Source organism: Mustela erminea, chromosome 1 (genome assembly GCF_009829155.1).
Source record: "Mustela erminea isolate mMusErm1 chromosome 1, mMusErm1.Pri, whole genome shotgun sequence".
NCBI lineage: Eukaryota > Metazoa > Chordata > Mammalia > Carnivora > Mustelidae > Mustela > Mustela erminea.
The window spans coordinates 18,785,772-18,811,390 of NC_045614.1; the positions used below are offsets into that span (position 1 = coordinate 18,785,772).

At 43.1% G+C, this 25,619-nt stretch overlaps 1 protein-coding gene and 1 non-coding gene across 2 annotated transcripts in view; one reads left to right on the plus strand and one right to left on the minus strand.

Moving 5' to 3' along the window:
* Positions 1–25,619, minus strand: part of SLC25A20 (solute carrier family 25 member 20) — a 29,802-nt gene continuing 4,183 nt past the window's right edge. The window contains exons 2-9 of the mRNA XM_032319088.1: positions 24,038–24,130; positions 19,024–19,151; positions 15,473–15,563; positions 2,903–3,020; positions 2,139–2,211; positions 1,661–1,770; positions 1,053–1,177; positions 1–398 (exon numbers count right to left, since the gene is read on the minus strand). Coding sequence (XP_032174979.1) covers positions 336–398; positions 1,053–1,177; positions 1,661–1,770; positions 2,139–2,211; positions 2,903–3,020; positions 15,473–15,563; positions 19,024–19,151; positions 24,038–24,130 — 801 coding nt within the window. The 3' untranslated portion in view covers positions 1–335. The remainder of the gene's footprint in view (positions 399–1,052; positions 1,178–1,660; positions 1,771–2,138; positions 2,212–2,902; positions 3,021–15,472; positions 15,564–19,023; positions 19,152–24,037; positions 24,131–25,619) is intronic.
* On the plus strand, positions 11,601–11,662 carry LOC116581689. Its single transcript, XR_004282176.1, has one exon. It is a non-coding gene; the product is annotated as a U7 small nuclear RNA (small nuclear RNA).

Consider the following 25,619-nt stretch of genomic DNA (forward strand, 5'->3'; position numbering starts at 1 on the left):
TCTTTCTTGAGTAGTATTTTGGGTGTAGTAGGGCCTGTAGTCCACCAGTAGATAGCTCTCTGACCATAGGTGGTATCTGGTCTAGAAGCTACTTACTCCACCTCCAAATCCTCTTGAGATCCCTTAAACTGACATGAGTAAATTCAAGTTTCAAAATGGCACACCAAGTTATACCAGGTAGAGGATGTCATTAAGGCAATGGTCTCAACAAGTCCATGTACAGAGTTCTGATCCCACCATTCCCCTCCCTTTGCCTTCAGGACTGCCTAGTCCTGCCCACGGCTTCTCCTCTGTGATAGCTTCTATCTTCCAGAAGCCTTGAACAGCCTTCAGCCTCATAAGTTGGGAGTGGCCCAATTAAGGAACTTCATGGCAACTTCAAAGCCAAGGAAACAGGCCTGAGAAGGGGTTAAAAGGAAGAAAAAGCTAGCAGAAGTTGGAACTATCACAAAGACCCCAGCACCATGCTTGGCTGCCCCTGTCAGGACCAGAACCCTTCTGTGACTTTATCAGAACCCCTCCCCAACTTCATTCCCACCCCAGGTCAGGGAATCAAGCTGTGCTTTCATATTCCTGTGAGGGGAAGAAAATCCATGTCTCAATACTACCCACTTCTGATGACCAAGACAGGAGATCAAAACCCCTCCCCTCATGGGGCACCTGAGTGGCTCAGATTGTTGAGCATCTGCCTTGGGTTCCAGCTATGATCTCTAAATCCTGGGATCAAGCCCCATGCCAGGCTCCCAGCTCAGCAGGGAATCTGCTTCCCCTTCTCCTTTTGCCCCTCCCCCTGTTTGTGCTCTCTTCTTTCTCTCAAATGAATAAATAAAATCTTAAAAAAAAAAAAAAGCCCCTCCTCTCAAAGAATTCCAAAGACGATAACAACTGAAGCTTCAGGAAAAGAAGCAAATAAAGAGGCTCTGGCTGAGGGTGGGATTTGGGGAAAACTGAGCCCCCAATCCAATCTTGGAACAAGCAAAAAGTCAGCCCATCTAGACCTAGGAACCTGCTCTAAGCCCTGAAGGGAAAGCTAGCCCCTGCTTTCCACTCACCGCATTGGCTGGAAAGGCTCGGATCATCACTGCATTGAACCCCTTATACAAGGATGTGACTCCTTCGTTCTGGATCAGCTCTCTCAGTACATCTCTGAAACCATTAGGGTATTTTCCAGGAGGTGCTGTGGGTGGAATCCAACTGTTAAGGCTTTAGGAAGTTTCCTGACCTGCCTATAGTAACCTACACGGGAACAGTTCCATAATCAAGTCTTCCTGCTGGGTCACCGCATCAGGAAGAGAATACCCTCCAGGTCATCTGGGACCAGTCCACAGACAACACCATTCACCTTGGGATAAACATACAATGTCTGGGTTACTGATGCTGAGGGAGTGGAGAGGAAAAGTGAAGCACGTAAGAGTCCTTCTGCTCATGGGAAGGCAGCAGAGTTGATCTGACTGCTTATCTCACTTATTTTGTGTTCTGGCCAAAAGGAAATGAATCTAGGGTTCCTAGGACACAAATGACTGTAAGGGAAAATGTTGGTCAGAGAGCTGCTGGGTGCTGCTGTGGAGAGTATCTCCAGGGCCCTAAGAGCTCTGCACCCCAGGGGCAGCCAGTTCTGGTACCCAGTCCACCCCCATCCACCCCACTACCCTCCACTAACCAGTCTGGAAGCGGGACTTGAGCACGTCCGGGGGGATTGCCACAGCCCAGTTGAAGATCCCTGCGATGCCCCCAGCCACCAGGATCCGAGGCACACTGAGCTCACTGACACTGCAGAATACCAACCGCAGCCCCAGTCAGACAAAGGCTGTGATCAAGGCATTCAAACCATCCCCCCCCTTGGCGGATGGGGCAGTTACACCGAGGGAGAGGCTGGTCAGAGGGAGGAGGTCCAAGGCCAGGGCTCCTGTGACATGGTAGCTGCCACTCCTTGGAGAGGTTTCATGAACTTGTTTCATATACTTGCTCCAGCAGGTGAAGTACAGAGTAAGCAGTGTTAGCTGGTCTCAGCAGCAAGGACAGGAAAGTGGACATGGAGCCAGAAGCAAGCCCCACTCTGCCTTCAGACCCACTCACAGTAAAGGGCAACAAACCCATGACGGAGCAAAGTGGCCTCTGCATTCTTCTGTTCTCCTCACCTCTTTCCCTCTGGTGTCAAGATATTTTTCAGCCACTCATATGTCATGAAATACATCCCACTGGCTGGAACATCTGTTAGGGGCAAGAAAGAAGCGAATTAAAGAATATAAAATCCTCATGGATTTCTAGAACTTAGAAGAGCCAAGCTTGGTGCTGGCCCTTTCAAGGTTTCTTGGGAAGTTCCTCAGCCACACCTCCTATGTGCAGTAATCATTTTGCATTAATTAGATGCTGCTTTGGGGCAAGCACTGTTGTGAATGAGCACAAACACATGCAACATCACTTCACCTTCAAAGTCCCCTCTGAGTGGTCCCCACGAACACGCCCACTCCATGTTACAACTACAGCCAGCCTCTGGCTTTCCTCCAAACAGCTACAGTAGGACAGGGGTGAGGCTGTGTCTGCCTCTCTGACTGCCACCCCAGCAGCACATGCCTCTTGAAACCAGGGAGAGCCCCACTGTCCCTCATCCCTCCAGCCATGACTGCTATCTACTAGCTACTCCCCTGTAACTGGCACTATCTTGAGTTACATCCTTGAGGGCCAGCCTGCCAGAAGGTCCTCCTATCCTCATTTGTCTCCATGCTGGCCAGGGATGAGACTACCCAAAAAACAGGACACACCATGCCAGTCAGAAGTGCAGCCTGTACAATGCCAAGGCATTACCTGTATCCAGGGATACAGGTAAGACCCTCTGTGGCAAGCCCTCCTCCGATGAGCTCCCCCTGCAAGGTGTCCTCAGGTGGAGAACCTAGAAGATTACCTCGCATGAGGGTGAGCACTGTCCCTTTGTAGATGCCTCGGATCCCAGATTCCTGGTATAGCTTCTTGGCACAGTCCAAGGCCCCACTGTACTTGGTTTCTCCCGAAGAAGCCTGAATCTGAGAGGAAGGAAAAAGTCATCAAGTCAGTAGCAGCAACATCAGAGTCAACAGGCTCAGCAGGTTACAGATTACAAGGTGAGTGTGGGAGTGATCATTATTAGACCAATGAAAGACTGCCCTGTCAAACTGCTAGTTATTTGGAACATAGAATATTGGTGGAAATCACTGGGAAATAAGGTTAAATGAAAATATCACAAAGCATCCACACACAAGAAAAAAGTCAACAGAGGAGCTGGAAAATATGTGGAGGAATTCTCTCAAATACAAGAGCATTCCCAATAAAGCCAGTTGGAAGGTCATTCACTTATTCCTTCAACAAATATCCATTGAGGGGCGCCTGGGTGGCTCAGTGGGTTAAGGCCTCTGCCTTCGGCTCAGGTCATGATCCCAGGGTCCTGGGATCGAGCCCCGCATCGGGCTCTCTGCTTAGCGGGGAGTCTGCTTCCTCCTCTCCCTCTCTGCCTGCCTCTCTGCCTACGTGTGATCTCTGTCTGTCAAATAAATAAAATATTAAAAAAAAAAAAAAAAGAATTTAAAAAAAACAAATATCCATTGAGCACCAAATCCATCCCAAGCTCTCAGAGATCAGGAAGCTCGGTCAAGGAAAGGTGAACAGGAAAGAGCTGTTCAGAGCTCTAAGTGCCACGACACAGATCCTGTGCAGAGCCGGGGGAGGAGCAAGGAGAGGCCTCCATACCAGTCTCTGGCATCCAGGGCCTAAGACACAAGAGCTTAAGTAAGGCAGGCAGGGGTAATTTCAGAAAAGATCTGAGACAAAGAACCCCATGCAAGAGGAATCACAACACACAGAGGCATCAACCAAAGAATAATTAAAGCTGGAGAGTTAAGGGGCGCCTGGGTGGCTCAGTGGGTTAAGGCCTCTGCCTTCAGCTCAGATCATGATTTCAGGGTCCTGGGATGGAGCCTTGCATCGGGCTCTCGGCTCATTGGAGAGCCTGCTTCTTCCTCTCTCTCTCTCTCTCTCTCTGCCTGCCTACTTGTGATCTCTGTCTGTCAAATGAATAAATAAAATCTTGAAAAAAAAAAAAGTGAAGAGTTAAACTTTAACAGTTCCAAGGAGAAACATGAAATAAACATATAAGTTCAATAATTTTCCTACATACCAGCAATAACAATTTGAAAATAATGCGGAGGAATCCTATTCTAAAGATATTATTTTTTTTAAGATTTTATTTATTTATTTGACGGACAGAGATCACAAATAGGCAGAGAGGCAGGCAGAGAGAGAGGAAGGGAAGCAGGCTCCCTGCCGAGCAGAGAGCCGGAAGGAATCCTATCCTAAATAGCAATAAAATATATGTGCGTCAAACAGTAATAGGATTTGCATAAATAAAACTAAAGCACTCCAAGGAACATAAAAAAAAAAGAGAGAGAGATGAATAGAGTCATCATTCTGATTAGGAAAGTTTTTCCTTGGAAAGACTTCAATTTTTCTAAAAATAATAAATTTAAGACAATGTCAATCATATAGTAATGGCTTTTTAAAATATAACTTCCCCCAATGATCTGGGCACATGTAAATCTGGTATGTCTGAGGAACAGCAAGGAGACCCACGTGACCAGAGGACACTGGAGCTGACTCACGGTGACGTGGGGGCCAAAGAGGATCGGTATGGAATTGATGTCTTATTGTGAGAATCTTCTCCCTGTTTTGTGATGAAGGTGACCTGGAGCAATGTGGCTGCAAATGGAGGGATGAGAAGGGACAGACTTGGCATACACTGAAAGCAAGCTTAACTGTTGAATAGATGGGACATGTACGGTGAGAAAAGAGAGGCATCTCGGATGACTCCTGTGATTTAGAGCTGAACAACTAGAAGTATGGTTGCCACAACTGAGGTGGAGAAGGTTGTAGGCAGAGCAGTTATTGGAGAAGACTAGGAGCTCATTTTTGCACATGATGACACTGAGGTGCCTATTAGCATCCAAATGGAAATGTTGGATAAACTTGTGTGGAGTTCAGGAAAAGCCTGAGTTGGAAATATAAATTCTCTCTGCTGAAGTGCAACAAAAAACTCCAGATGTTATTTTTATTTAATTTGGGGGGGGGTGAAAAAAAGGTGGTTTTATTAAAGGATGATGAGACAGGACCCATGGGCAGAAAGAGCTGTCAAAAACCCTAGACTTTATTTTTAAGCAAACATGAGAAGACTCTGAAAGTCCAAAGAAAAAGAGAGACTGGTTAGGAGACTCTGAACTTGAGGAATGACTTGGTGGTAAGTTCCTTGGATTTTCTTTCTGATATATCTCAGATCTGGGGCTGAGGAAACTGGCAATCCAGGAATACGAACAAGCATAGACCAGAAAGAGCCCCAACAAAAGCCTGTGTTCTCTAGACGAAGAACCAAGAAAGGGTCAGCTTAGAAAGATAAGAAAGTTTTAGACAATAAACACTCAACTCTAGCCATACACCATAAAACAAAACCACACCAGCAAACACCAAGTGGGGAACTTGGACTTCCACCCTTGCAGGGCTCTAACAAGGAACCCAACATGCTGTCAGGGTGGAGTCGGAGAAGGCCAGGTAGGGAACTAGGACTTTCATCCCTGACAGCCAGTAACCAGCACCCTCCTATCGGATGGGGTCAGTGGAGATGCTGCAACTCCCACACCCACCCAGCAGTAAAAAGAAGTGCCCCACCCTGAGGTGCCAACAGAAGCCAAGTCGGGAACCTACACTTCTATCTCCACCTGGCAATAACAAGGCAGCATTCTTTCCTTTCCTGCTGGAAAAAGCCAGCTAAAATAGAAAATACGTTATTTACGTAACATGCAAATAACCAGGTTTCAATTGAAAAATCACTCATCAGGGCACCTGGGTGGCTCAGTGGGTTAAGCCACTGCCTTCGGCACGGGTCATGGTCTCGGGGTCCCGGGATCGAGTTCCGCGTCGGGCTCTCTGCTCAGTGGGGAGCCTGCTTCCTACTCTCTCTCTCTCTGCCTGCCTCTCTGCCTACTTGTGATCTCTCTCTGTCAAATAAATAAATAAAATCTTTAAAAAAAAAAAAAAATCACTCATCATACTCCAAACCAGCTAGACCTCAAACTGAAAGGAAAAAAACAAGCAACAGATAACAGAGATGTTACTGTTATCTGACAAATATTTGTTTGGTTTTGGGTTTTTGTTTGTTTATCTGACAAAGATTTTAAAGCAGCCATGGTAAAAATCCTTCGATAAGTAATTATAAACATGCTTGAAACAAATGAAAATATGGAAAGGCACAACAAACAAAGTCTTAACACAGAAATAGAAGATGTAAGGAAGAACCAAATGGAAACCATATAATTGAAAAATACAACTGGAAAAAGAAAAGGGAAAAAGAAAAATATAACCAAAATAAAAAGCTCAATGGATGGCTCACTCAGGAGCAGAACAGAGGTGCGCCTGGGTGGCTCAGTTGGTCAAGCACCTGCCTTCAGCTCAGGTCATGATCTATGAGTCCTGGGATTGAGCCCTGAATTGAGCCCCACCTCCGGCTCCCTGCTCTGCAGTAAGTCTGCTTCTCCCTTTCCCTCTGCCCCACCCTCCTCATTCTTTCCCTCTCTCAAATAAATAAATAAAATCTTTAAAAAAGAAAAAAGAGCAGAATAGAGGCAAGAGAGAAAAAAAAATCAACTGGAAAACAAAACAATGGAAAATACCCAGTCTGAACAACAGGAAGAAAGCATACCGAAACAGATTGAACAGAACCTCAAGACTTGTGTGACTATAACAAAAAAATCTAGTTTTGTGGCCTCAGGGTCCCAGAAGGAGAGAAGAAAAGACAACAGGACCGAAAAGGTACTTGAAGAAATCATTGCCAAAAGGTTCCTAAAACTTTCTCAATGTGGCAAAACATATACACAGATTCAAGAAGGTGAGCAAATACTAAACAGAATAAACCCAAGTAAGTGCATGCAATGACACATCAAAAATGAACTTCTGAAAACTAAAGATACAGAAAAAATTCTTGGGGTGCCTGGGTAGCTCAGTCAGTTAAGCATCTGACTTTTTATTTTTGGCTCAGGTTATCTCAGGGTTGTGAGATCGAGCACCGCATTAAGCCCCGCTTAAGATTCTCTCTTTCCCTCTGCCACTGCCCTTCTTCCCATCAAAAAAAAAGAAAAAATCTAAAGAGCAGCTAGAGGAAAATGACACCTTATCTAAACAATCAGAAAGACCACAAAACTAGGGACAATAGAAAGAAATGGCACAGTATCTTCCAAGTACTGAAAGAAAGAATTGTCAACCCAGAATCCTATGTCTAGCAAAAATATACTTAAGAAATAAAGGGGAAATCAGGCATTCTTAGATAAAGGAGAACTAAGAATCTGTCACCAAAAGAAGACCTACCCCAAAAGAATATCTGCCCCCCAAAAATAGTGAAAGGAAGTTCTCTACACAGAAAAATGAAAGAAGGAACCCTGAAACATCAGGGATGGAAGCAAGAACATAATAACCAAAATTATAGGATGTTGCATAATGATACTATGAGAGACATTATATAGTGATAAAAGGGTCAATCTACCAAGAAGACACAGCAATCCAAAATGTGTATGTAACAAACAAGAAAGCTACAAATAACATGCAACAAAACTGATAGCACTAAAAGGAGAAACAGACAAACCAGCAATTATACTTGGAGATTTCAACTCCCTCTGTCAACAAACTGGTAAAACAAAAAGATTGAAAACCAGCAAAGATAGAGAAGAACTCAATACCATCAACCAACAGGATCTAACTGACATTTACAGAACCCTCCACCAAATGAGAGCAGAATACACATTCCTTCCAAGTGTCCATGAAGTGCTCACTTCTGATGCACATACATTAGAAATCAAGTGACCATGGAACAGACTGGATAGATCACAGGCATAAAACAAGCTTCAAGAACTTTAAAAGATTTTAAATAATACAGAGTTATATCTTCTGATCACAATGGGCTTAAACTAGAAATCAATAATCTCCAACACTTGGAAATTAAACAATACTCTTCTAAATAATTCAAAAAGGAAGTCTCAAAGGAAATTAGAAAACACACTGAACTGATAGGCAATTAATACGTAAGTTAGAAGTGCCTGGCTGGCTCAGATGGGAAAGCATGCAAATGCTGATCTCGGGGTTGTGAATCTGACTTCTACACTGGGTACAGAGATTACTTAAATAAGTAAATGAATTTTTTAAAAATACACACACAGAGATAGATAGATAGATAGATAGCTAAGATTCTATCTATAGATATCTATCTATCTATCTCTGTGTGTGTTTGTGAGACACAACTAAAGCACTGCTAAGAGGAAAGCCATTAACACTGACTGCATACATTAGAAAAGAGGAAAAGACTCAAATCAATCATCTAAGCTCTCACCTAAAAAGCCCTTCAAAAGGAAAAGCAAACTAAACCTAAAACAAGCAAAAGGAAGGAAATTATAAAGATATGAAAAAAAAAAAAAGATATGAGCAGAAACCAGTATAATAGAAAACAGAAAAAGAGTTGAAGAAATCAATAAAACAAAGAGTTGTTTTCTTGAAAGAATCAAAAACATTAGCAAACCTCTAATGAAGCTGACAAAAAAGAAAGAGAAAATCACAAATTACCATACCAGGAATAAAACAGAAGATATCACCAGAGACCATGTAGACTTCAAAAGGATAATAAGGGAATACTACAAACAACTCTACACAGACAAATTTGACAACATAGATGAAAAAACAAAAACATAAACTATCACAATTCGCCCAACATGAAGTAAGGAATTTGAATAGCCCTGTAACTATTAAGAAAATTGGATTCATAATTTTAAGACTCCTCCCCAAATCCCTAAGCCTAGATAGTTTCATTATAAAATTCTATCAAATGTTTAAAGAATTAACACCAGTTCTATACAATCTCCCTCCAAAAACAGAAGGGGAAACACTTCCTAATTCATTTTAAGAAAACAGTATCATCCTGAAACCAAAAGCAGATAAAATAATATAGAAAAAAATGACAGACTAATAATCTTTCATGACTATAGTTGTAAAAATATTTAACAAAACATAAGTAAATTGAATTCAGCAATATACAAAAAGATCATACAACATGTTCAAGTTGGTGAGTTGGTTCCAATAATGCAAAGTTAACAGATTAAAGAAAAACCACTTTGTGATTACATCAATCAATGCAGAAAAGTATCTGACAAAAGTCAATATCCATTCATGATAAAATTCTCAGAAAAAAAGAGTAACAGAAGGTAAACTTCTCAACTTGATAAAGAGCATTTAAAAAAAAGTACATCTAACATATTTAATAATGAAATAGTAAATACTTCTCTGTAATAGTGGGGACAAGGCAAAAATGTCCATTCTTGTCATTCTTATTCAACACAGTTCTGCAAGTTCTAGCCAGTGAAATAAGGAAATAAAGGTTAAACAGATCAGGAATGAGGAAATAAAACTCCCTATTTGCAAATGACATGACTATACATAAGAAATCTCACTGAGAGCTCCACCTCGGGCTCTCTGCTCAGCGGGGAGCCTGCTTCCCCCTCTATCTCTGCCTGCCTCTCTGCCTACTTGTGATCTCTGTCTGTCAAATAAATAAATAAAATCTTAAAAAAAAAAAAAAGAAATCTCACTGATTCTATTAAAAACAACACACACACAAAAAAAACCCTAGAACTAACAAGGGATTCAGGAAGGCCACAGGACATAAGATTAACATACAAAAATCAACTGTATTTCTATAAACTAGCTATGAACATTAGATAACAAAATTATAATTACAGTACCATTCACAGTGCAATTTTTCAAAGTCAAAAAAGAAAGAAGACTTAGGCACTAATATAAGAAAACACGTACAGGACTTATATGCTGAAAATTACATAGTGCTGATAAAAGAAATTTAAAGTTCTAAATAAATGGAAAGATATACTATGTCCATGGATTGGAAGACTCATAGTAATAAGAGTCAATTCCATCCAAAATGGCCTATAGATTTAACATAAATCTTAGCAAGATTTTTCCCAATTTTCTTTTTTTTCTTTTTAAGATTTTATTTATTTGAGGGGCGCATGGGTGGCTCAGTGGGTTAAAGCCTCTGCCTTCGGCTCAGGTCATGGTTCCAGGGTCCTGGGATCATGCCCCACATCGGGCTCTCTGCTCAGTGGGAGCCTGCTTCCCCTCTCTCTCTGTCTGCCTCTCTGCCTACTTGTGACCTCTCTCTCTGTCAAATAAATAAATAAATAATTTTTTTTAAGATTTTATTTATTTGAAAGAGAGAGTGAGTGAGTGAGCTAGCACAAGCCAGGAGGGAGAGGCAGAGGGAGAAGCAGACTCCCTGCCTGGGAGCCCCACATGGAACTCAATCCCAGGAGGGACCATGACCCAAGTTGAAGGCAAACACTTAACCGAATGAGCCACCCAGATGCCCCTTAATTTTCGAGATTATCCTAAAGTTTATATGAAAACACAAAGGAAATAGAATAGCTAGAACAAGTTTGTTTTGTTTTTTTTAAAGAATAAAGTTGGAGGGATCAGATTACTGAATTTTAAGACTTAGTATATGCCTGTATTAATCAAGCCTATAGTATTAGTGGAGGGATAAATGCATAAATCAATGAAAGAAAATACAGAACAAATACTATGCACACAAATATGCCCAACTGATCTTTTTTTTAAGATTTATTATTTGAGGGGTACCTGGGTGGCTCAGTCATTAAGTGTCTGCCTTTGGCTCTCGTCATGATCCCAGGATGCTGGGATCGAGTCCCGCATTGGGCTCCCTGTTCGGTGGGAAACCTGTTTCTCCCTCTCCCACCTCCCACCTTGTGTTTCCTCTCACGCTGTGTCTCTCCTCTCTCTGTCAAATAAATAAGTAGAATCTTTTTTAAAAAAATGTTATTTATTTATTTGAGGGAGAGAAAGAGCATGAATTGGGGAGGGGAAAAGGGAGAGGGAGAGAATCTCAAGCAGACTTCCCACTGAGCACAGAGTCCAACAATGGGCAGGGCTGCTCGATGTCACCACCTCACAATCACGACCTGAGCCAAAACCAAGAATTGGGCGCCTAACCAGCTGAGCCACCCAGATGCCCCTTAAGAGAGTATTTTGAGCAAACAATTTTAATTTGGGGGCACCTGACTTCAGCTCAGGTCATGATCTTGGGATCTTAGGATCCAGCCCCACATGGGGCTCCACACTCAGTGCAGAGTCTACTTGGGATTCTTTCTCCTTCTCCCTCTACCCCTCCCCTTGCTCAGGCACATGCGCGCTCTCTCTCTCACTCTCGTTCTCTCTCTCAAATAAAACAAATGAATAAAATCTTTTTAAAAAGAGACTCTGTTGGGGCATCTGGGTGGCTCAGTGGGCTAAAGTGGGTTAAAGCCGAAGGTTAAAGCCTCCTTCGGTTCAAGTCATGATCTCAGGGTCCTGGGATCAAGCCCCACATTGGGCTCTCTGCTCAGTAGGGAGCCTGCTTCCCCCTCTTTCTCTGCCTGCCTCTCTGCCTGCTTGTGATCTCTCTCTCTCTGTCAAATAAATAAAATCTTTAAAAAAGAGAGAGAGAGAAAGAGACTCTGTTAAGAGGATGAAAAGACAAGTGTTACAGCTCTTTTAGAATTTGTCTAGCAGGTTTTCCGGTTTTAACCAGAAGACCCTCTCTAAAAAAAAAAAAAAAAAAAAAAAAAAAGAGGATGAAAAGACAAACTATAAACTGGGAGAAAATATTTGCAAATCATGTATATGTCAAACCACAAGTATCTAGAATAAAGGACTCTCTCAAAATGCAATAATAAAAAAAATTCAATTAGAAAACGGACAAAAACATGAACAGACACTTCACCTAAGAGGATACACAGCAAATAAGCATTGAAAAGATGTTCAACATCTTCAGCTGTTAGGTAAGTACAAATTAAAATGAGATATTACTACACATCTATCAGGATGGCTAAAATGAAATATAGTGACAGCACTAAATGTTGGCGAGGATGCAGAGAAACTGGACCACTCATTCATTGCTGGCAGGACTATAAAACATAAAAAACTAAGCAACAGTTTGGCAGTTCCTTTAAAAACTAAACATGCAGCTACCATATGACTCAACAATTTGTACTCTTGGGCATTTATCCCAGAGAAATGAAACTTATTTTCTTAGAAAAACTTCTGGGGGCGCCTGAGTGGCTCAGTTGGTTAAACAACTGCCTTAGGCTCAGGTCATGATCCCGGAGTCTCAGGATCAAGTCTTGCATTGGGCTCCCTGCTCAGGAGGGAGTCTGCTTCTCCCTCTGACCTTCCCTATCTTGTGCTCTCTCTCTCTCTCTCTCATTCTCTCCCTCTCAAAGAAATAAATAAAATCTTAAACAGAAAAGAAAAGAAAAACTTCTGAACATGAATGTTTACCATCTTTATTCCTAATAGTCAAAAGCTGGAAACAACCCAGATGTCCTTCAGTGGACTACTAAAAGAGAAATGAACAATTCATACATGAAACAATCTAATGAAACTCCAGAAAATTATGTTGAGTTAAAAAAAAACAACAAAGGGGCACCTGGGTGGCTCAGAGGGCTAAGCTTCTGCCTTTGGCTCAGGTCATGATCCCAGGGTCCTGGGATCGAGCCCCGCATTGGGCTCTCTGCTCAGCAGAGAGCCTGCTTCCTCCTCTCTCTCTCTGCCTGCCTCTCTGCCTACTTGTGATCTCTGTCAGATAAATAAATAAAAGCTTTAAAAAAAAAAAAAGCAACCAAAAAAGTTTGCCTGGTAAGTTTACTGAGGTGTAGTTCTATCTGTATAACATTCTTGACATTATAAAATGGCAGAAATAGAGTACAGACTGGTGGTTGCTGGGGTAGTGAAGAACTGGAGTGAGAGAAAGGAAGTGGATGTGGTCATGGCATGATGGAAACGTTCTGTATCTTTTCTGTATAAATATCAATATTATTGTTGTAATATTGTACCACAGTTTTACCAGATGTTACCTATGTGGGGAAACTGGGTAAAGGGTAAATGTGATCTCTCTGTATTATTATTATTATTTAAAGATTTTATTTATTTATTTGACAGAGAGACAGCAAGAGAGGGAACAGAAGCACAGGGAGCAGAAGAGGGAGAAGCAGGCTTCCCGCTGAGTAGGGAGCCTGATGTGGGGCTCAATCCCAGGACTCAGGGATCATAACCTGAGTTGAAGGCAGATGCTTAACAACTGAGCCACCCAGGCACCCCAATCTCTCTGTATTATTGTGATTTTTTCCTTTGTATTATTTTTTACAACTGCCCAGAGATCTAAAATTGTCTCAAAATAAAAAGTTTAATTTAAAAAATATACAAATTGTAATAAAGCTTGTACTGTTAAAAGCTAAAAAAAATACACAAACTTAAATGACAAATGTAAACCATGAAACAGGCTTGCCACATATAATAAGTAATTAACAATTACAAAGCTTTTGTAAGTCAAAAAGCAAATGAGCAAAGAACACAAAGAGGAACTTCACAATGGAAAAATACAATGAATATTCATCAAAATAATTAACCTCACCATCATTTAAAAGCATCAAAATTTAAAACAATGCCAATTTTTCACTGGCAGAGATTGTAAATTAGATGACGCAGAGTTTGCTGGTAAGTGGTTGCTCTTCTATTATTGACGGAATAGAAAGTGACAGGCCGATATAGGGGGATCATTTGGTAATAGGTATTAAAAACTTTTTTTTTAGGGAGGCGTCAGTGGCTCAGTCCATTAAGTGTCTGCCTTCAGCTCAGGTCATGATCCTGGGGTCCTGGATAGAGTCCCACATGGGGCTCCTTGCTCAGCGGGGAGCCTGCTTCTACCTCTGCCTGCTGCTCCCCCTGTGTGTGCCCACTCTCTGACAAATAAATAAATAAAATCTTTTAAAACACACACACACTTTTTTGTTGCTGTTGTTTAAGATTTTATTTATTTATTTGACAGAGAGAGACACAGCAAGAGAGGGAACACAAGCAGGGGGAAAGAGAAAGGAAGAAGCATGAGAGAGGGAGAAGCAGGCTCTCCACCGAGCAGGGAGCCCAACGTGGGGCTCGATCCCAGGACCCTGGGATAGTGACCTGAGTCAAAGGCAGACACCCAGGTGCCCCAACACACACTTTTTTAAAAATATTTTATTTATTTGACAGAGAGAGAGATCACAAGCAGGCAGAGAGGCAGCAGAGAGGGGGAAGCTGGCTCTCTGCTGAGCACAAAGCCCTTTGGGGGGCTCGATCCCAGGACCCTGAGATCATGACCTGAGCTGAAGGCAGAGGCTTAACCCACTGAGCCACCCAGCAGCCCACTTTTTTTTTTTTTTTAAGTATACACCTTTAGGGGTGCTCAGGTGGCACAGTTAGTTAAGCATCCAACTATTGGTTTTGGCTCAGGTCACAATCTCAAGGTCATGAGATTGATCCCCATGTCAGGCTCCATGCTCAACATGGAGTCTGCCTGGAATTCTCTCTCCCTCCCCCTTTGTCCCTCCCCCTCGCTCTTTCCCTAAAATAAATAAATAAATGTTTAAAAAAAAGTATACACCTTTAAACATAATAATTTCAAGTCTGGACGTTTACTCTAAGAAAATAATCAGGTACACACACAAACACTTATTTAGCAAAATCTTCACTATCATATATAATTTGTCATGCCCCTAGATAAGGGATTATTGGGCAAATGACAGCCATGTAATGAAATAATACACAGAACACAATGCTTCAGAAAAATAACCACACAAAAAATTAGGATACATCAAATGAAAAAAGCACATTACAAAACTAATGCATTACATGACCCCAATTTTATTTCAAAAGTTAGTATTTCTTAATATACATGTTTACCAAAAAGATCAGAATTCACAAAGAAACCCTAACAGTGGTTACCTCAGTGGGATGGTATCATGGGTGAGAAATACATTTTTTGATTTGTGCTTCTCTGCATTATCCAAATTTTCTAGCAAGAATGGTGTGTTAATTTACTTCAACCATTAGAAGAAAATAGCAGTAACTTTTTTTTTGTTTTAAAAGGAGCCCTGTGTGGTAAGGCAGGCAGCCAGTTCATATCCTTGGCCTCTGAAAGGCCAGGCACTCCAAGGTCAGTGCTGCACTGAGAATTTGGGCAACTGTAGAGACGTAAGATACAATGGGCAGAAGCAGCCTCCCTTCCACCTCTGACCAGACATGACTTACCTTTCAGAGTTCCTGAAGCAGCTGTTAATAAGAGTGGATAAGTCTGGAATGACACGTCACAGGTGTGACATTTTGGTTGGTTTGTTATACTGTCCTGGTTCTCGATTCTACTACGATTGCTTCCATGTTCCTGAAAACCTTGAAACTGTTTTGCACACCTGATCTGAAGCCTTTATAAAGGGTGAAAGGACATAAACATCCACACAAAATTGCGCACTGAATGGAAAAAGCTAGCCACCTCCCCCCAGATGACAACCCCCAAACTCCAGATCCCATCCCTTACCTGTAACAAGCACTTGATCCGTTCTCCAGGGGTCATAATTCCTGTGGTGAATACACCAGACAACATCCCAGCTGCAAATATTTGGGGGTAGCTGTATTGAAAACAAAAACCAGCGGCAAACACCGGTGACTAACTATCCAGGACAGAGGCAATCCCAGCAAAGAGATGACTTTCTAAGAAAAAATAGGGGGTTAGAGGATTCACTAAATGTGTGATGGGCATTAAGGAGGGCACTTGCTGGGATGAGGACTAGGTGTAAGTGACGAATCACTAACTTCTACTACTTAAACCAACAATACCCTCTCTGTTAACTAACTTGAATTTAAATTAAAAAGAAAAAAAAATAAGCACTTGACTAGGCAGAAGCCCAGCACAAATAAGTCCTATTTTGCACAAAAGCCAAGTTCTAGGTATATTCTGATGTCAGATTTCCCAGGGCAAATTTCTCAGTGTCAAGAGCAGTATGAGCTTGGTCAGCAAGGCCCCCATCCTCCCCGCAACCTCCCAACCCCCCACCCCCAGCACACCTCAGATGGCCTCGCCCATGGGAGGAGCTTTATAGTGAGACACAGTTCCTTCTCTGGGCCTGCCCTGCACCATGACTACACACAACTTTTTAGGCTTCACTGAGCCTTGATTTCCCATTTGTAAAATTCAGGGTGTGCGGAAGCCTCTAACTCAAGGTCTGGGTCTCAGTTGACCCCAGTTCTCCCCCAATCTTACTTCCTCTGGACCACCAAGGCCCTGAGAACATTTTAAGCCAAGACATAAGCAGGACAGCATCGTGGCTGGGGGGCGAGTGGGGGGCTAACCTCCACAGGCTGAGGGGCTGCCAGGAGAGTTGCAAGGACTGGACTAAGATGCTGAGAAAGGCCCAAACAGGGCTGGTATCCAGATAGGCATGATGGGTTCTGTGGCCCTCTGTGCTGGGAATGGTCACCCAGTGGCCAGACACCTAGATCCTCACCCTGACCCTCAAAGAATGAACCATACCCAGTATTCAGAGGAGACTGAGTCTCCAGGCATCTGTAGTTCACAGCTGTCTGTGCTACTCTGCCATCTCCTTTTCTTTCTGGGATTAGTAATCAAGAGTGGCCAGGAGGCAATGGAGCACAAAGCCGTAATTAGTATTTCAAAAGAGCCTCCACAATTTAAGAAAAATGTTGCTGAAAATCTTCAATTACTCGCCAGAGACTCAGGCCCCTCCTGACCCCAAGCCTCTGCCTGCTGAGCCTTCAAACAGGTCCCCCCAACAAGGAGCCCAATATCTGGAAAGTAGATGTCAAATGGGAGTAGGGAGACAGCTACTGCCGGTCCTTCCCTCCAGGCAGGGCATCAGTTTCAACAGCTCTGTTCTTTCCATATTCTCACCCCAGGCAGGGCCCACACATGTACCTTTAGGCAGACAAGTCTAGCACATGGGTTGACTGTGTAACAGTCAAGAGACTTGCTCTCGTGCAGGGCCTCCCTCGCAGGCTCAGTTCACACTACTCTCCTCAAGAGAAGCCCTCTCTGCAACTGAACTTCCCCTCATGAGACCAAGTATTCTTTGCAAGATGCCCATACCCCAGGTCAGGTACACACCCATCTCCTGGGACTAAGGACTTCCCTCTGAATGGGGTCTCTGTGTGTGCACAGGGTACTCTGTAGACACTCTATGACTACCTGGCCCTTTCTGCCACCTCCCACCCAAACCCCAGGTTGGCATCTGTGAATCTGGACCTCTTGGGCATCCACTCCATGGGCCTGGTAGTGCTCATTTTCACACTCTCCCTAAATACCACTCCAGGGAGGGGAAGATGGCAGGGTTGAAGTTCAAAATTTAGAACATAGAAGGATTAAAAGGGTGGGGTCCCAAGTGTCTCAATCTTTGCTCAAGGAGGAAGGGTGTTTCTCTACACACTGATGTGACCACACAGGCAACATAAGCCATAGGCCAATGTACTAACAATGACCCCACTGCAGGTTTTAGTGCATGGTCCTGGTAAAGCCAGGAGCTGGCACATGAGCTGGAAGACCAAGTGCTCAGAGAGGACATGTGTCTATGGGATATCTGGACTGCCAACAGTCAAATACAGCTTCAAAAGGACCCCAATACATGCCCACATTTGCGGCCACCCGTGGCTGTTTATAAAAACTGGGCACATTTAAGGATCACAAGGACTCCAGAAATAGTTTCACATTACAAGCATCTCTATCTATATCTAGCATGCTGTGGCCTAAAGTAGTGACAGAAAACAACCATATAGCACCCTGGGCTTCCTCCTTTGAGCTCCTGGATCTGAAGTCTGGCTAGCCTCTGGGGGTCCTGTGCTGCCTACAGCCCCTCCCAGGAGTTGTCACCTTGCAAGTCTCAGATGAGCCACCCTGCCATCCACACTTCCATTCAGAATTCCCCTGCACCCCAAGAAGCTGGTTTTATGAAAAGTATCGCACAGGGAATATAATATAGTCAATAATATTGTAACAACTTTGTATGGTGACAGATGGTGACTGTACTTACCAGGGTGAGCACTTCATAATGTACAATACTGTTGAATTACTATGTTATATACCCGAAACTAATATTATATGTCAACTATACTTGAATCAAAAGTTAAAAAATGGGGGCACCTGGGTAGCTCAGTAAGGGAGTATGTTTCTCCCTGTGACCTTTCCCCTTCTCATGCTGTCTCTCTCTCTCTCACTCTCTCCCTCAAATAAACAAAATCTTTTTTTTTTTTTAGTTTAAAAATGTTTAATTTTTTAAAAGTTGACCTATTTGGGGGTGCCTGGTGGCTCAGTGGGTTAGAGCCTCTGCCTTCAGTTCAGGTCATAATCCCAGGGTCCTGGGATTGAGACCTGAAACAGGCTCTCTGCTTAGCAGGGAGCCTGCTTCCCCCTCTCTCTCTCTGCCTGCCTCTCTGCCTGCTTGTGATCTCTTGTCTGTCAAATAAATAAAATCTTAAAAAAAAAAAAAAAAACTTGACCTATTTTTATTAACTACTTTGTAAATCCTGGGCTGTAATCCTGACTCATCTGCCTCTTCATACTCAAATCCAACTTCTTAAAGTTTATGAAAAGAAGATACACTAATTTATTGCACTCAACAGAGAAACCAGTATTTGAAATAATTATAATCATGATATAAAAATGATGTAAAACAAAAGTTGAGAACTGCCCTTTTCCCAACCAGGTGATGGAAATCACAGCTGCCACTGTCTTTACTGCAGGACCAGGAACTGTTTGTGGCATTTTACACATGTAGCATTCAGACATCCTGATTCCATGGAGTTGATACTACTAATATCCCTAGTCAGTGACACTACTTCACAGAAGAAATTATGACAACCTGGTAGGGAGGAGGGGAGAGGGCTTTGGGTTGTTTTCTTTTTCCTTTTGGTTCACAGGACAAAAGACACTCCAGTGCTTCCCTCATGTGGAACAACCAGGAGCCAGGATTAGAGGCCCAGAGGATAGCTGCTCCCTATCTGCTGAGATTTTTTTCCCTTTAACCCATGTCACATCACCAGGCAGAACAGCTTCAAGTGCTCCTGACCTGAAGTACTCACCTAAGCACATCCTCTGGGCATTTCTGTTGCAGTTTCTTCCCCAAACCAAACCCAAAGAAGCACACGGCGAACATGGGGGTGACCCCGATGATGGGGGCAGCCATGCCCCGATATAGCCCCGTGATGCCCTGCAAGGAATCACAGAAGCAGAAGCTGTTTATAGACACAACTACACTTCGTACCGCTGAAATGGGGGAGTAGTGTGTCTTCTAACCTGTGGCTTCCTTCCTTTAGCTCTTCTCCAAGCAAAGAGAGCTTTAAATAGGAAGAAAACCCCAGAAATAGTTGTCCTCTTATACACTGCTGAAGAAACTGGAAACAGCTTTCATCCTGGAAGACAGTCCGGCAATATGCAGCAGACTCTTTCACCAGGAAATTCTCTGTCGAGAAATTTATTCTAAGAAAATACTCAGAGATGTAAAAATGGAATGACATCAGGCAATTATATGCTCTCAAGATTTTGGAATAGACCAAAAAACTCCCAATGAGGACACCACCAAGACAAATGATGGGAATTCCATGAATGGACGATCACAGCCATTAAATCGCACTGTAACAAAAGAGACTACTAGGTCTACTTAGAGACCACTAAAAAAGCAGGCTAAAAAACAATGTGATCTGACTTTCTTGGGGTGAGATGACAGATAATTAAGAAGTTTTGGGGGCACCTGGGTGGCTCAGTAGGTTAAGCCTCTGCCTTCGACTCAGGTCATGATCCCAGGGTCCTGGGATTAAGCCCCACATCAGGCTCTCTGCTCAGCGGGGATCCTGCTTCCCCCTCTCTCTGCCAGCCTCTCTGCCTACATGTGATCAATCTCTCTCTCTCTCTCTGTCAAGTAAAAAAATAAAATCTTTAAAAAAACAACAAAAAAAAGTTTTTGTATTTTCCAAGTATTAAGACATGGGGGTTTTATTGTTAGAAATAATAGCACAACTGCACATCAATTTTCAGTTTTCAATACAGTTTTTTCAATACAGTTTGGTAACAAAATCAACTATGTAGTAGCCAATAAATAGACAAATAGATAATATCCCCACAAACAAGGTTAGTAAACCAGGGAAGAGGAAGCTTTGGGACCCAGGAGACCAAGGGTTCAACTCAAGAGAGGTGAATGGGGTTTCCAGGATGGCATTGAGTACTGTCAGTCTGGAAAGGAGCCAGTCTACCTGGGAGTATGAAGATGGAGGACTCCAGAAGGGATGTTTCCAAGAAAAACAAAGCAAAACAACTCACATAGAACAACAGATTTAACTGTTTCGGCAGTGTGGAAAACCAAACAGAAAAGTACTCCACAGAGTACTTTTCAGATATAGGATAACAGAGACAGTGATTCAAAGAAATACAAGAAAAAAAACCGACACAATTACTAACCTAAACTCAAGAAAAACAGTCACACAAGAAATAAAATATGCCTCATAGTATATTACTTAATTAACTTTTAAACATATAAAAAGCTGTAATCATGAAAACAGTGAACTAGATTAAACCACAAAATATAAAATTATATGGGCAGGGCAGGAAGAAGGGATAAAGAAATGTTAAGACTTAAAATCATCTACCACAAACAGGTAGCTAAAACATATAAAAATGTATAAAATATAGTAGTAAATGTATATTATTTAGGTAGAAACAAGCTTAAACTGGAAGAGCTGAAAACAGTTGCCTCTGGAGATTGGGGCATAAATCACTTTGCTACTTTGTTACAAGCCTTTTAATAATAAACCCAGGTGTTTGTATCACTTCAATACAAAATAAGGAATAATTTTTTAAAGATTTTATTTATTTGAGAGAGAGAGAGCACAAGCAGGGGGAGCAGCAGGCAGAGGGAGAGGAAGAAGCAGACTCCCTGCTGAGCAAGGAGCTGGATGCCGGCTAGATCCCAGGACCACCTGAGGCAAATGCAGATGCTTAACCAACTGAGCCACCCAGGTGCCCCAAAAAGGGATACTTTTAAAAAACAAATATTAAGGGGTGCCTGGGTGGTTCAGTGGGTTAAAGCCTCTGCCTTCAGTTCAGGTCATGATCCCAGGGTCCTGGGATCGAGCCCCACATTGGGCTCTCTGCTCAGTGGGGAGCCTGCTTCCCCCTCTCTCTCTGCCTGCCTCTCTGCCTACTTGTGATCTCTGTCTGCCAAATAAATAAAATCTTTAAAAAAATATATTAAAACGGCACCTGGGTGGCTCAGTCAGTTGGGCATCTGGCTCTTGGCTCTCTGCCCCTCCCCCAGCTTGTGTACTTGCACACCCTCAAACACACTCACACACTCTCAATAAACAGATAAAATCTTTAAAATATACATAAACTGTTCCTTCGGGCACCTGGGTGGCTCCGTTGGTTAAGTGCCTGCCTTCAGCTCAGGTCCTGGGATAGAGTCCCACTTTGGGCTCCCTGCTCAGTGGGGAGTCTGCCTCTCCCTCTCCTTCTATCCTTACCCCTTACTTGTGCTTTTGCTCTCTCTCAACTAAATAAATAAAATCTTTAAAAAAAGCTGTTCCTGAAGAGAGAGCTGCAGGTGGGGCACCTGGGTGGCTTAGTCCATTAGGCATTGGACTCTTGACTTCAGCTCAGGTCCTAATTCCAAGGTCTTGAGATTGAGCTCCGCATTGGTCTCACAGTCAGCGCAAAGTCGGCTTATCCCTTTCCCTCTGTCCACCCCCCACCCTGGATCATGGTCGCATACACACTCTCTCAAATAAATAAATAAAATCTTTAAAAGAGAGAGAGAGAACTGCAAGAGAAACAGGATGGTGCTACACACTGGGAGGGTCCACAGACACAGGCTGAAGAACCTTCTGTCTGCAGACTCTGGACATTCACAACCAGCCTTCTACAGGGGCCAGCTGTATCAGTCAGCACTCCTGGATCTTACAAAGGTCTAAGACTTACAAAGGTCTAATACTATAAGCAGCCTCTCTTGGGGACAAAGGGCAAAGGCAGTAAACAGGAAAGAATGAAGAGGAAAGAGAAGGTTCTGAGGAGGATCTACAAAAGCAGCATGTTACAAAGTCCTTCCAAAGCCCACAGCTCCCCACCGGGGTTGAGAAGGACACCCAAGTCCTAACCCATGCCTCCTGACAACTCCACTAGCCTTCCTTGCACTATACAGGCCCACCAATTTCCATGTAGCACCAAGACCTCCAGTAGCTTCAGAAAGCAGAGAGCTCAGCACCTGGGTAGCTCAGTGGGTTAAAGCCTCTGCCTTCGGCTCAGGTCATGATCCCAACGTCCTGGGATCGAGCCCCACGTCTCTCTTTTCTGTGGAAAGTCGATTCCTCCTCTCTCTCCCTGCCTGCCTCTCTGCCTACTTGTGATCTGTCTGTCAAATAAATAAATAAAATCCTTAAAAAAAAAAAAAAAAGAAAGAAAGAAAAGAAAGCGGAGAGCTCAAGCTGCATGGCAAAAACCAGGGGCATGCACACGATGAATTAAAGAAGCCTATTCAACTTTGCAGGGAGTTGGGTTTATACAAGCCATTCTCACCAGCCCCCAGGACCAAGCACACTGCTAAGCCACTAAACAGGTGCTCAATGTTTGTTGACCAAGAGGCATGTAATCCCACCTCTCTACCTCCAGGGCAGAGGACTCTGAACAGACCCAAACCCTAATGCCTCAATCAAACACTGGTCAGATTCCGTTCTGGGCAGCACAGAATTCTATAAGAATGCCTTACAGAAGAAAAAGGCAGCACCATGGCAGCATGGATCCTACAGGAACCCTGGGACCAACTTCTATCCCAGGGCTGAGCCCATCACTTACCAACATCTCCTCTTTATCTGGGTGACATCTACTTCTCAGTTTCCATACATTTAGTCAGAATTATATGTTTAACAGAGTATTTATAGGAGAGTTGTATTTTAGGAAGCAAAGGAAAAGCTCTCAACAAGGTCTTTTAACATACCTGCTAATGAAGTAAGCAATAAATATCACTAATAAAAAAAAAAAACTTTTTAAAAATTCTATGTTTTCAGGGGTGCCTGGGTGGCTCAAACATCTGCTTTGAGCTCATCACAATTCCAAGATCCTGGGATGGAGCCAGGCTCCCTGCTCAGTAGGGAGTCTGCTTATCCCTCTCCCTCTGCTCTTCCCCTAACCCCCTTCCCCTGCTCAGGTGCTTTCTTTCTCTCTCTCTTTCTCAAATAAATAATAAAATCTTTAAAAACAAATAAATGAATAGGGGCCTCTAGGTGGTTCCGTCAGTTAAGTGTCTGCTTTCAGCTCAAGTCATTATCCCAGGGTCCTGGGCTTGAGTCCCACATTGGGTTCCCCCTGCTCTGTGGGAAGCCTGCTTCTCCCTCTCCCTCTCCCTTTGCTTGCCGTCCCCCTGCTCTTGCTCTCTTTCTCTCGCAAATAAATAAATATTTAGAAATAAATAAAATCTCATGTTTCCACTCTAAGCGATATCTAAATAGTTATTACGTAATTCAATAACCCCAAACCAATTTATTGTCTTTGTCTAGAAGCTTGAAGACTCGCCGGCCTCTCTCACTGTTCATCAGACTGCCTGACTTTTCCTCTAGAATTCACATGAACTTCTTTTTGACTACACTTTTTTTCTTTCCTTTTCTCTTTTCCTTTCTTTCTTTCTTTCTTTCTTTCTTTTTTTTTTTTTATTAAGTATGCCCAATGAAGGGCTTGAACTCGTGACCCAGAGATCCAGAATCACATGCTCCACCAACTGAGCCAGCCAGAAACCCCAAGACTTTACACGAACTTCTGACATGGACCTCTATTAAACCAAGAGATACAGATTTGTATTTTCTTCTATTTCACATCTCTAATGATTTCATGTGGTCTAATTCTGCCTTCCAAATGAGAGAACCATTTTATTAGCTTCAGTCTTCCATATAAAGCAGTGGCTGGAACTATCAAAGACTCCAGCGCAACCACAAGAGAGCATAGGATGGCAGGATGAGATAGCAGGAACTGTGGGCTATCCCCCCAGAGGGGTAACAAACCAGCTCTGTGAATGTGGTCCTCTGAGTAAGAGGAATGCCCAGCACTTAGATACCATACCTCTCTAACAAGAGTCTTCTGGAAACAGTCAAAGGTCCCAGAATACATGGGTGGTTGTCCAGGCAAACTTGGGGGCTGCGTCTGCAGTCGGACCTGAAACCAGAAGTTAAAATACAGTCATCTCCCAGAAACAGAACTGCCTGCCAAACTCTGAACAGAGAAAACTATGCCTGTGTACATGTCTTTGGCATTCATTTAACCTGCTAGATTCAGACTTCGTTTTCTTCCAGTTTATTCAAAGTCTGCACTCACAGGTCATGAGTACCATGCTTTCTTTCCCCCCTTCATCCAGTTACTTCCACCATTTATTTCTTACTTAATGGATTCCACAATGACCCATGGGATAGGTATTCCCAGCTTACAGATGGGAAGACTGGGTTTAGGGAGTTCAAGTGATATGCCAGTAATAAGGCCTGGCTGATGCAAAGCTCCAGCTCTAGCCAACTCCCCCCTTTCATTTGTGATGGTATGCTGGAGGTTAGGTAAGGCACCCCACAGAAGCGTTCTGGAATAACGTGGATTTAATCCTACTTTTCTTGGTTCTCACCCTTCTCAACCTTCTGGTATACCCAATGCTTCAAACTATGTCTTCTTCAAACCTCCCTTCTTACAACTTCTTCTTTTGTCTCCTTTTCTACTCCAGGCATTCTTCAAGGCTTAGCGCCCTACCTATCTGGTCCACATCAATTTCAGAAAATTCAGATTGCAGGGCTTCAGCTTCTGCTCAGGGATGACTATAATTTAGTCATCTCCAGACCTTCTTTCCCATCTTTTTTTTTTAATTAATTTATTTATTTGACAGACAGAGATCACAAGTAGGCAGAGAAGCAGGCAGAGAGAGAGAGGTGGAAGCAGGCTCCCTGCTGAGCAGAGAGCCCAACTCAGGGCTCGATCCCAGGACCCTGGGATCATGACCTGAGCCAATGGCAGAGGCTCTAACCCACTGAGCCACCCAGGCACCCCCTTCTTTCCCTTCTTTAGGGCTGCCCTTCCAACTGCCTGGAGAAGATCTCCCTACTCAAATCACCTCTGGAATCTCACCCTCCTAATGAATGTGCCATTTGAGCAGAGCCACCTAGCCACCCTCTTTCTCAGAATTTGAAACCACAGCATCACCTCTGACTACTTCCTGTTGCTGTTACGACATGGGCACCAAGTCTGTTAAAGTAGTCTTTCCAGATGCTTCCAGAATCCTAATTTCTTCCTCTCTCTGAGTCCTTTCCCAGGGCAAGTTCTAACCCATCCATATACAGTGTAGTGGTTTTCAATTATGTCCACTAATTCTTTAACACTCTTTCCCCTTCGAAGGTAAATCCTAATTCACTCCCCTTAAATGTGGACCAGACTCAAGTGAGCTCACTTCTATCAAGTAGAATGTGGTGGTATTGATGCTATATGACTTCCAAGGCTAGGTGATAAAAAGGCCAGCTTCTGCCTATCTCTATCTCAGGTTATCTGCTTTGGGAGAAGTCAGACACCATGTCATTAGGACATTCAAGCAGCCTAGACAGGCCATGTTCGGAGGAAAGAAGGCTTCCTGACACAACCAGGACGAACGTGACAGTACGTGAATGAACCACAT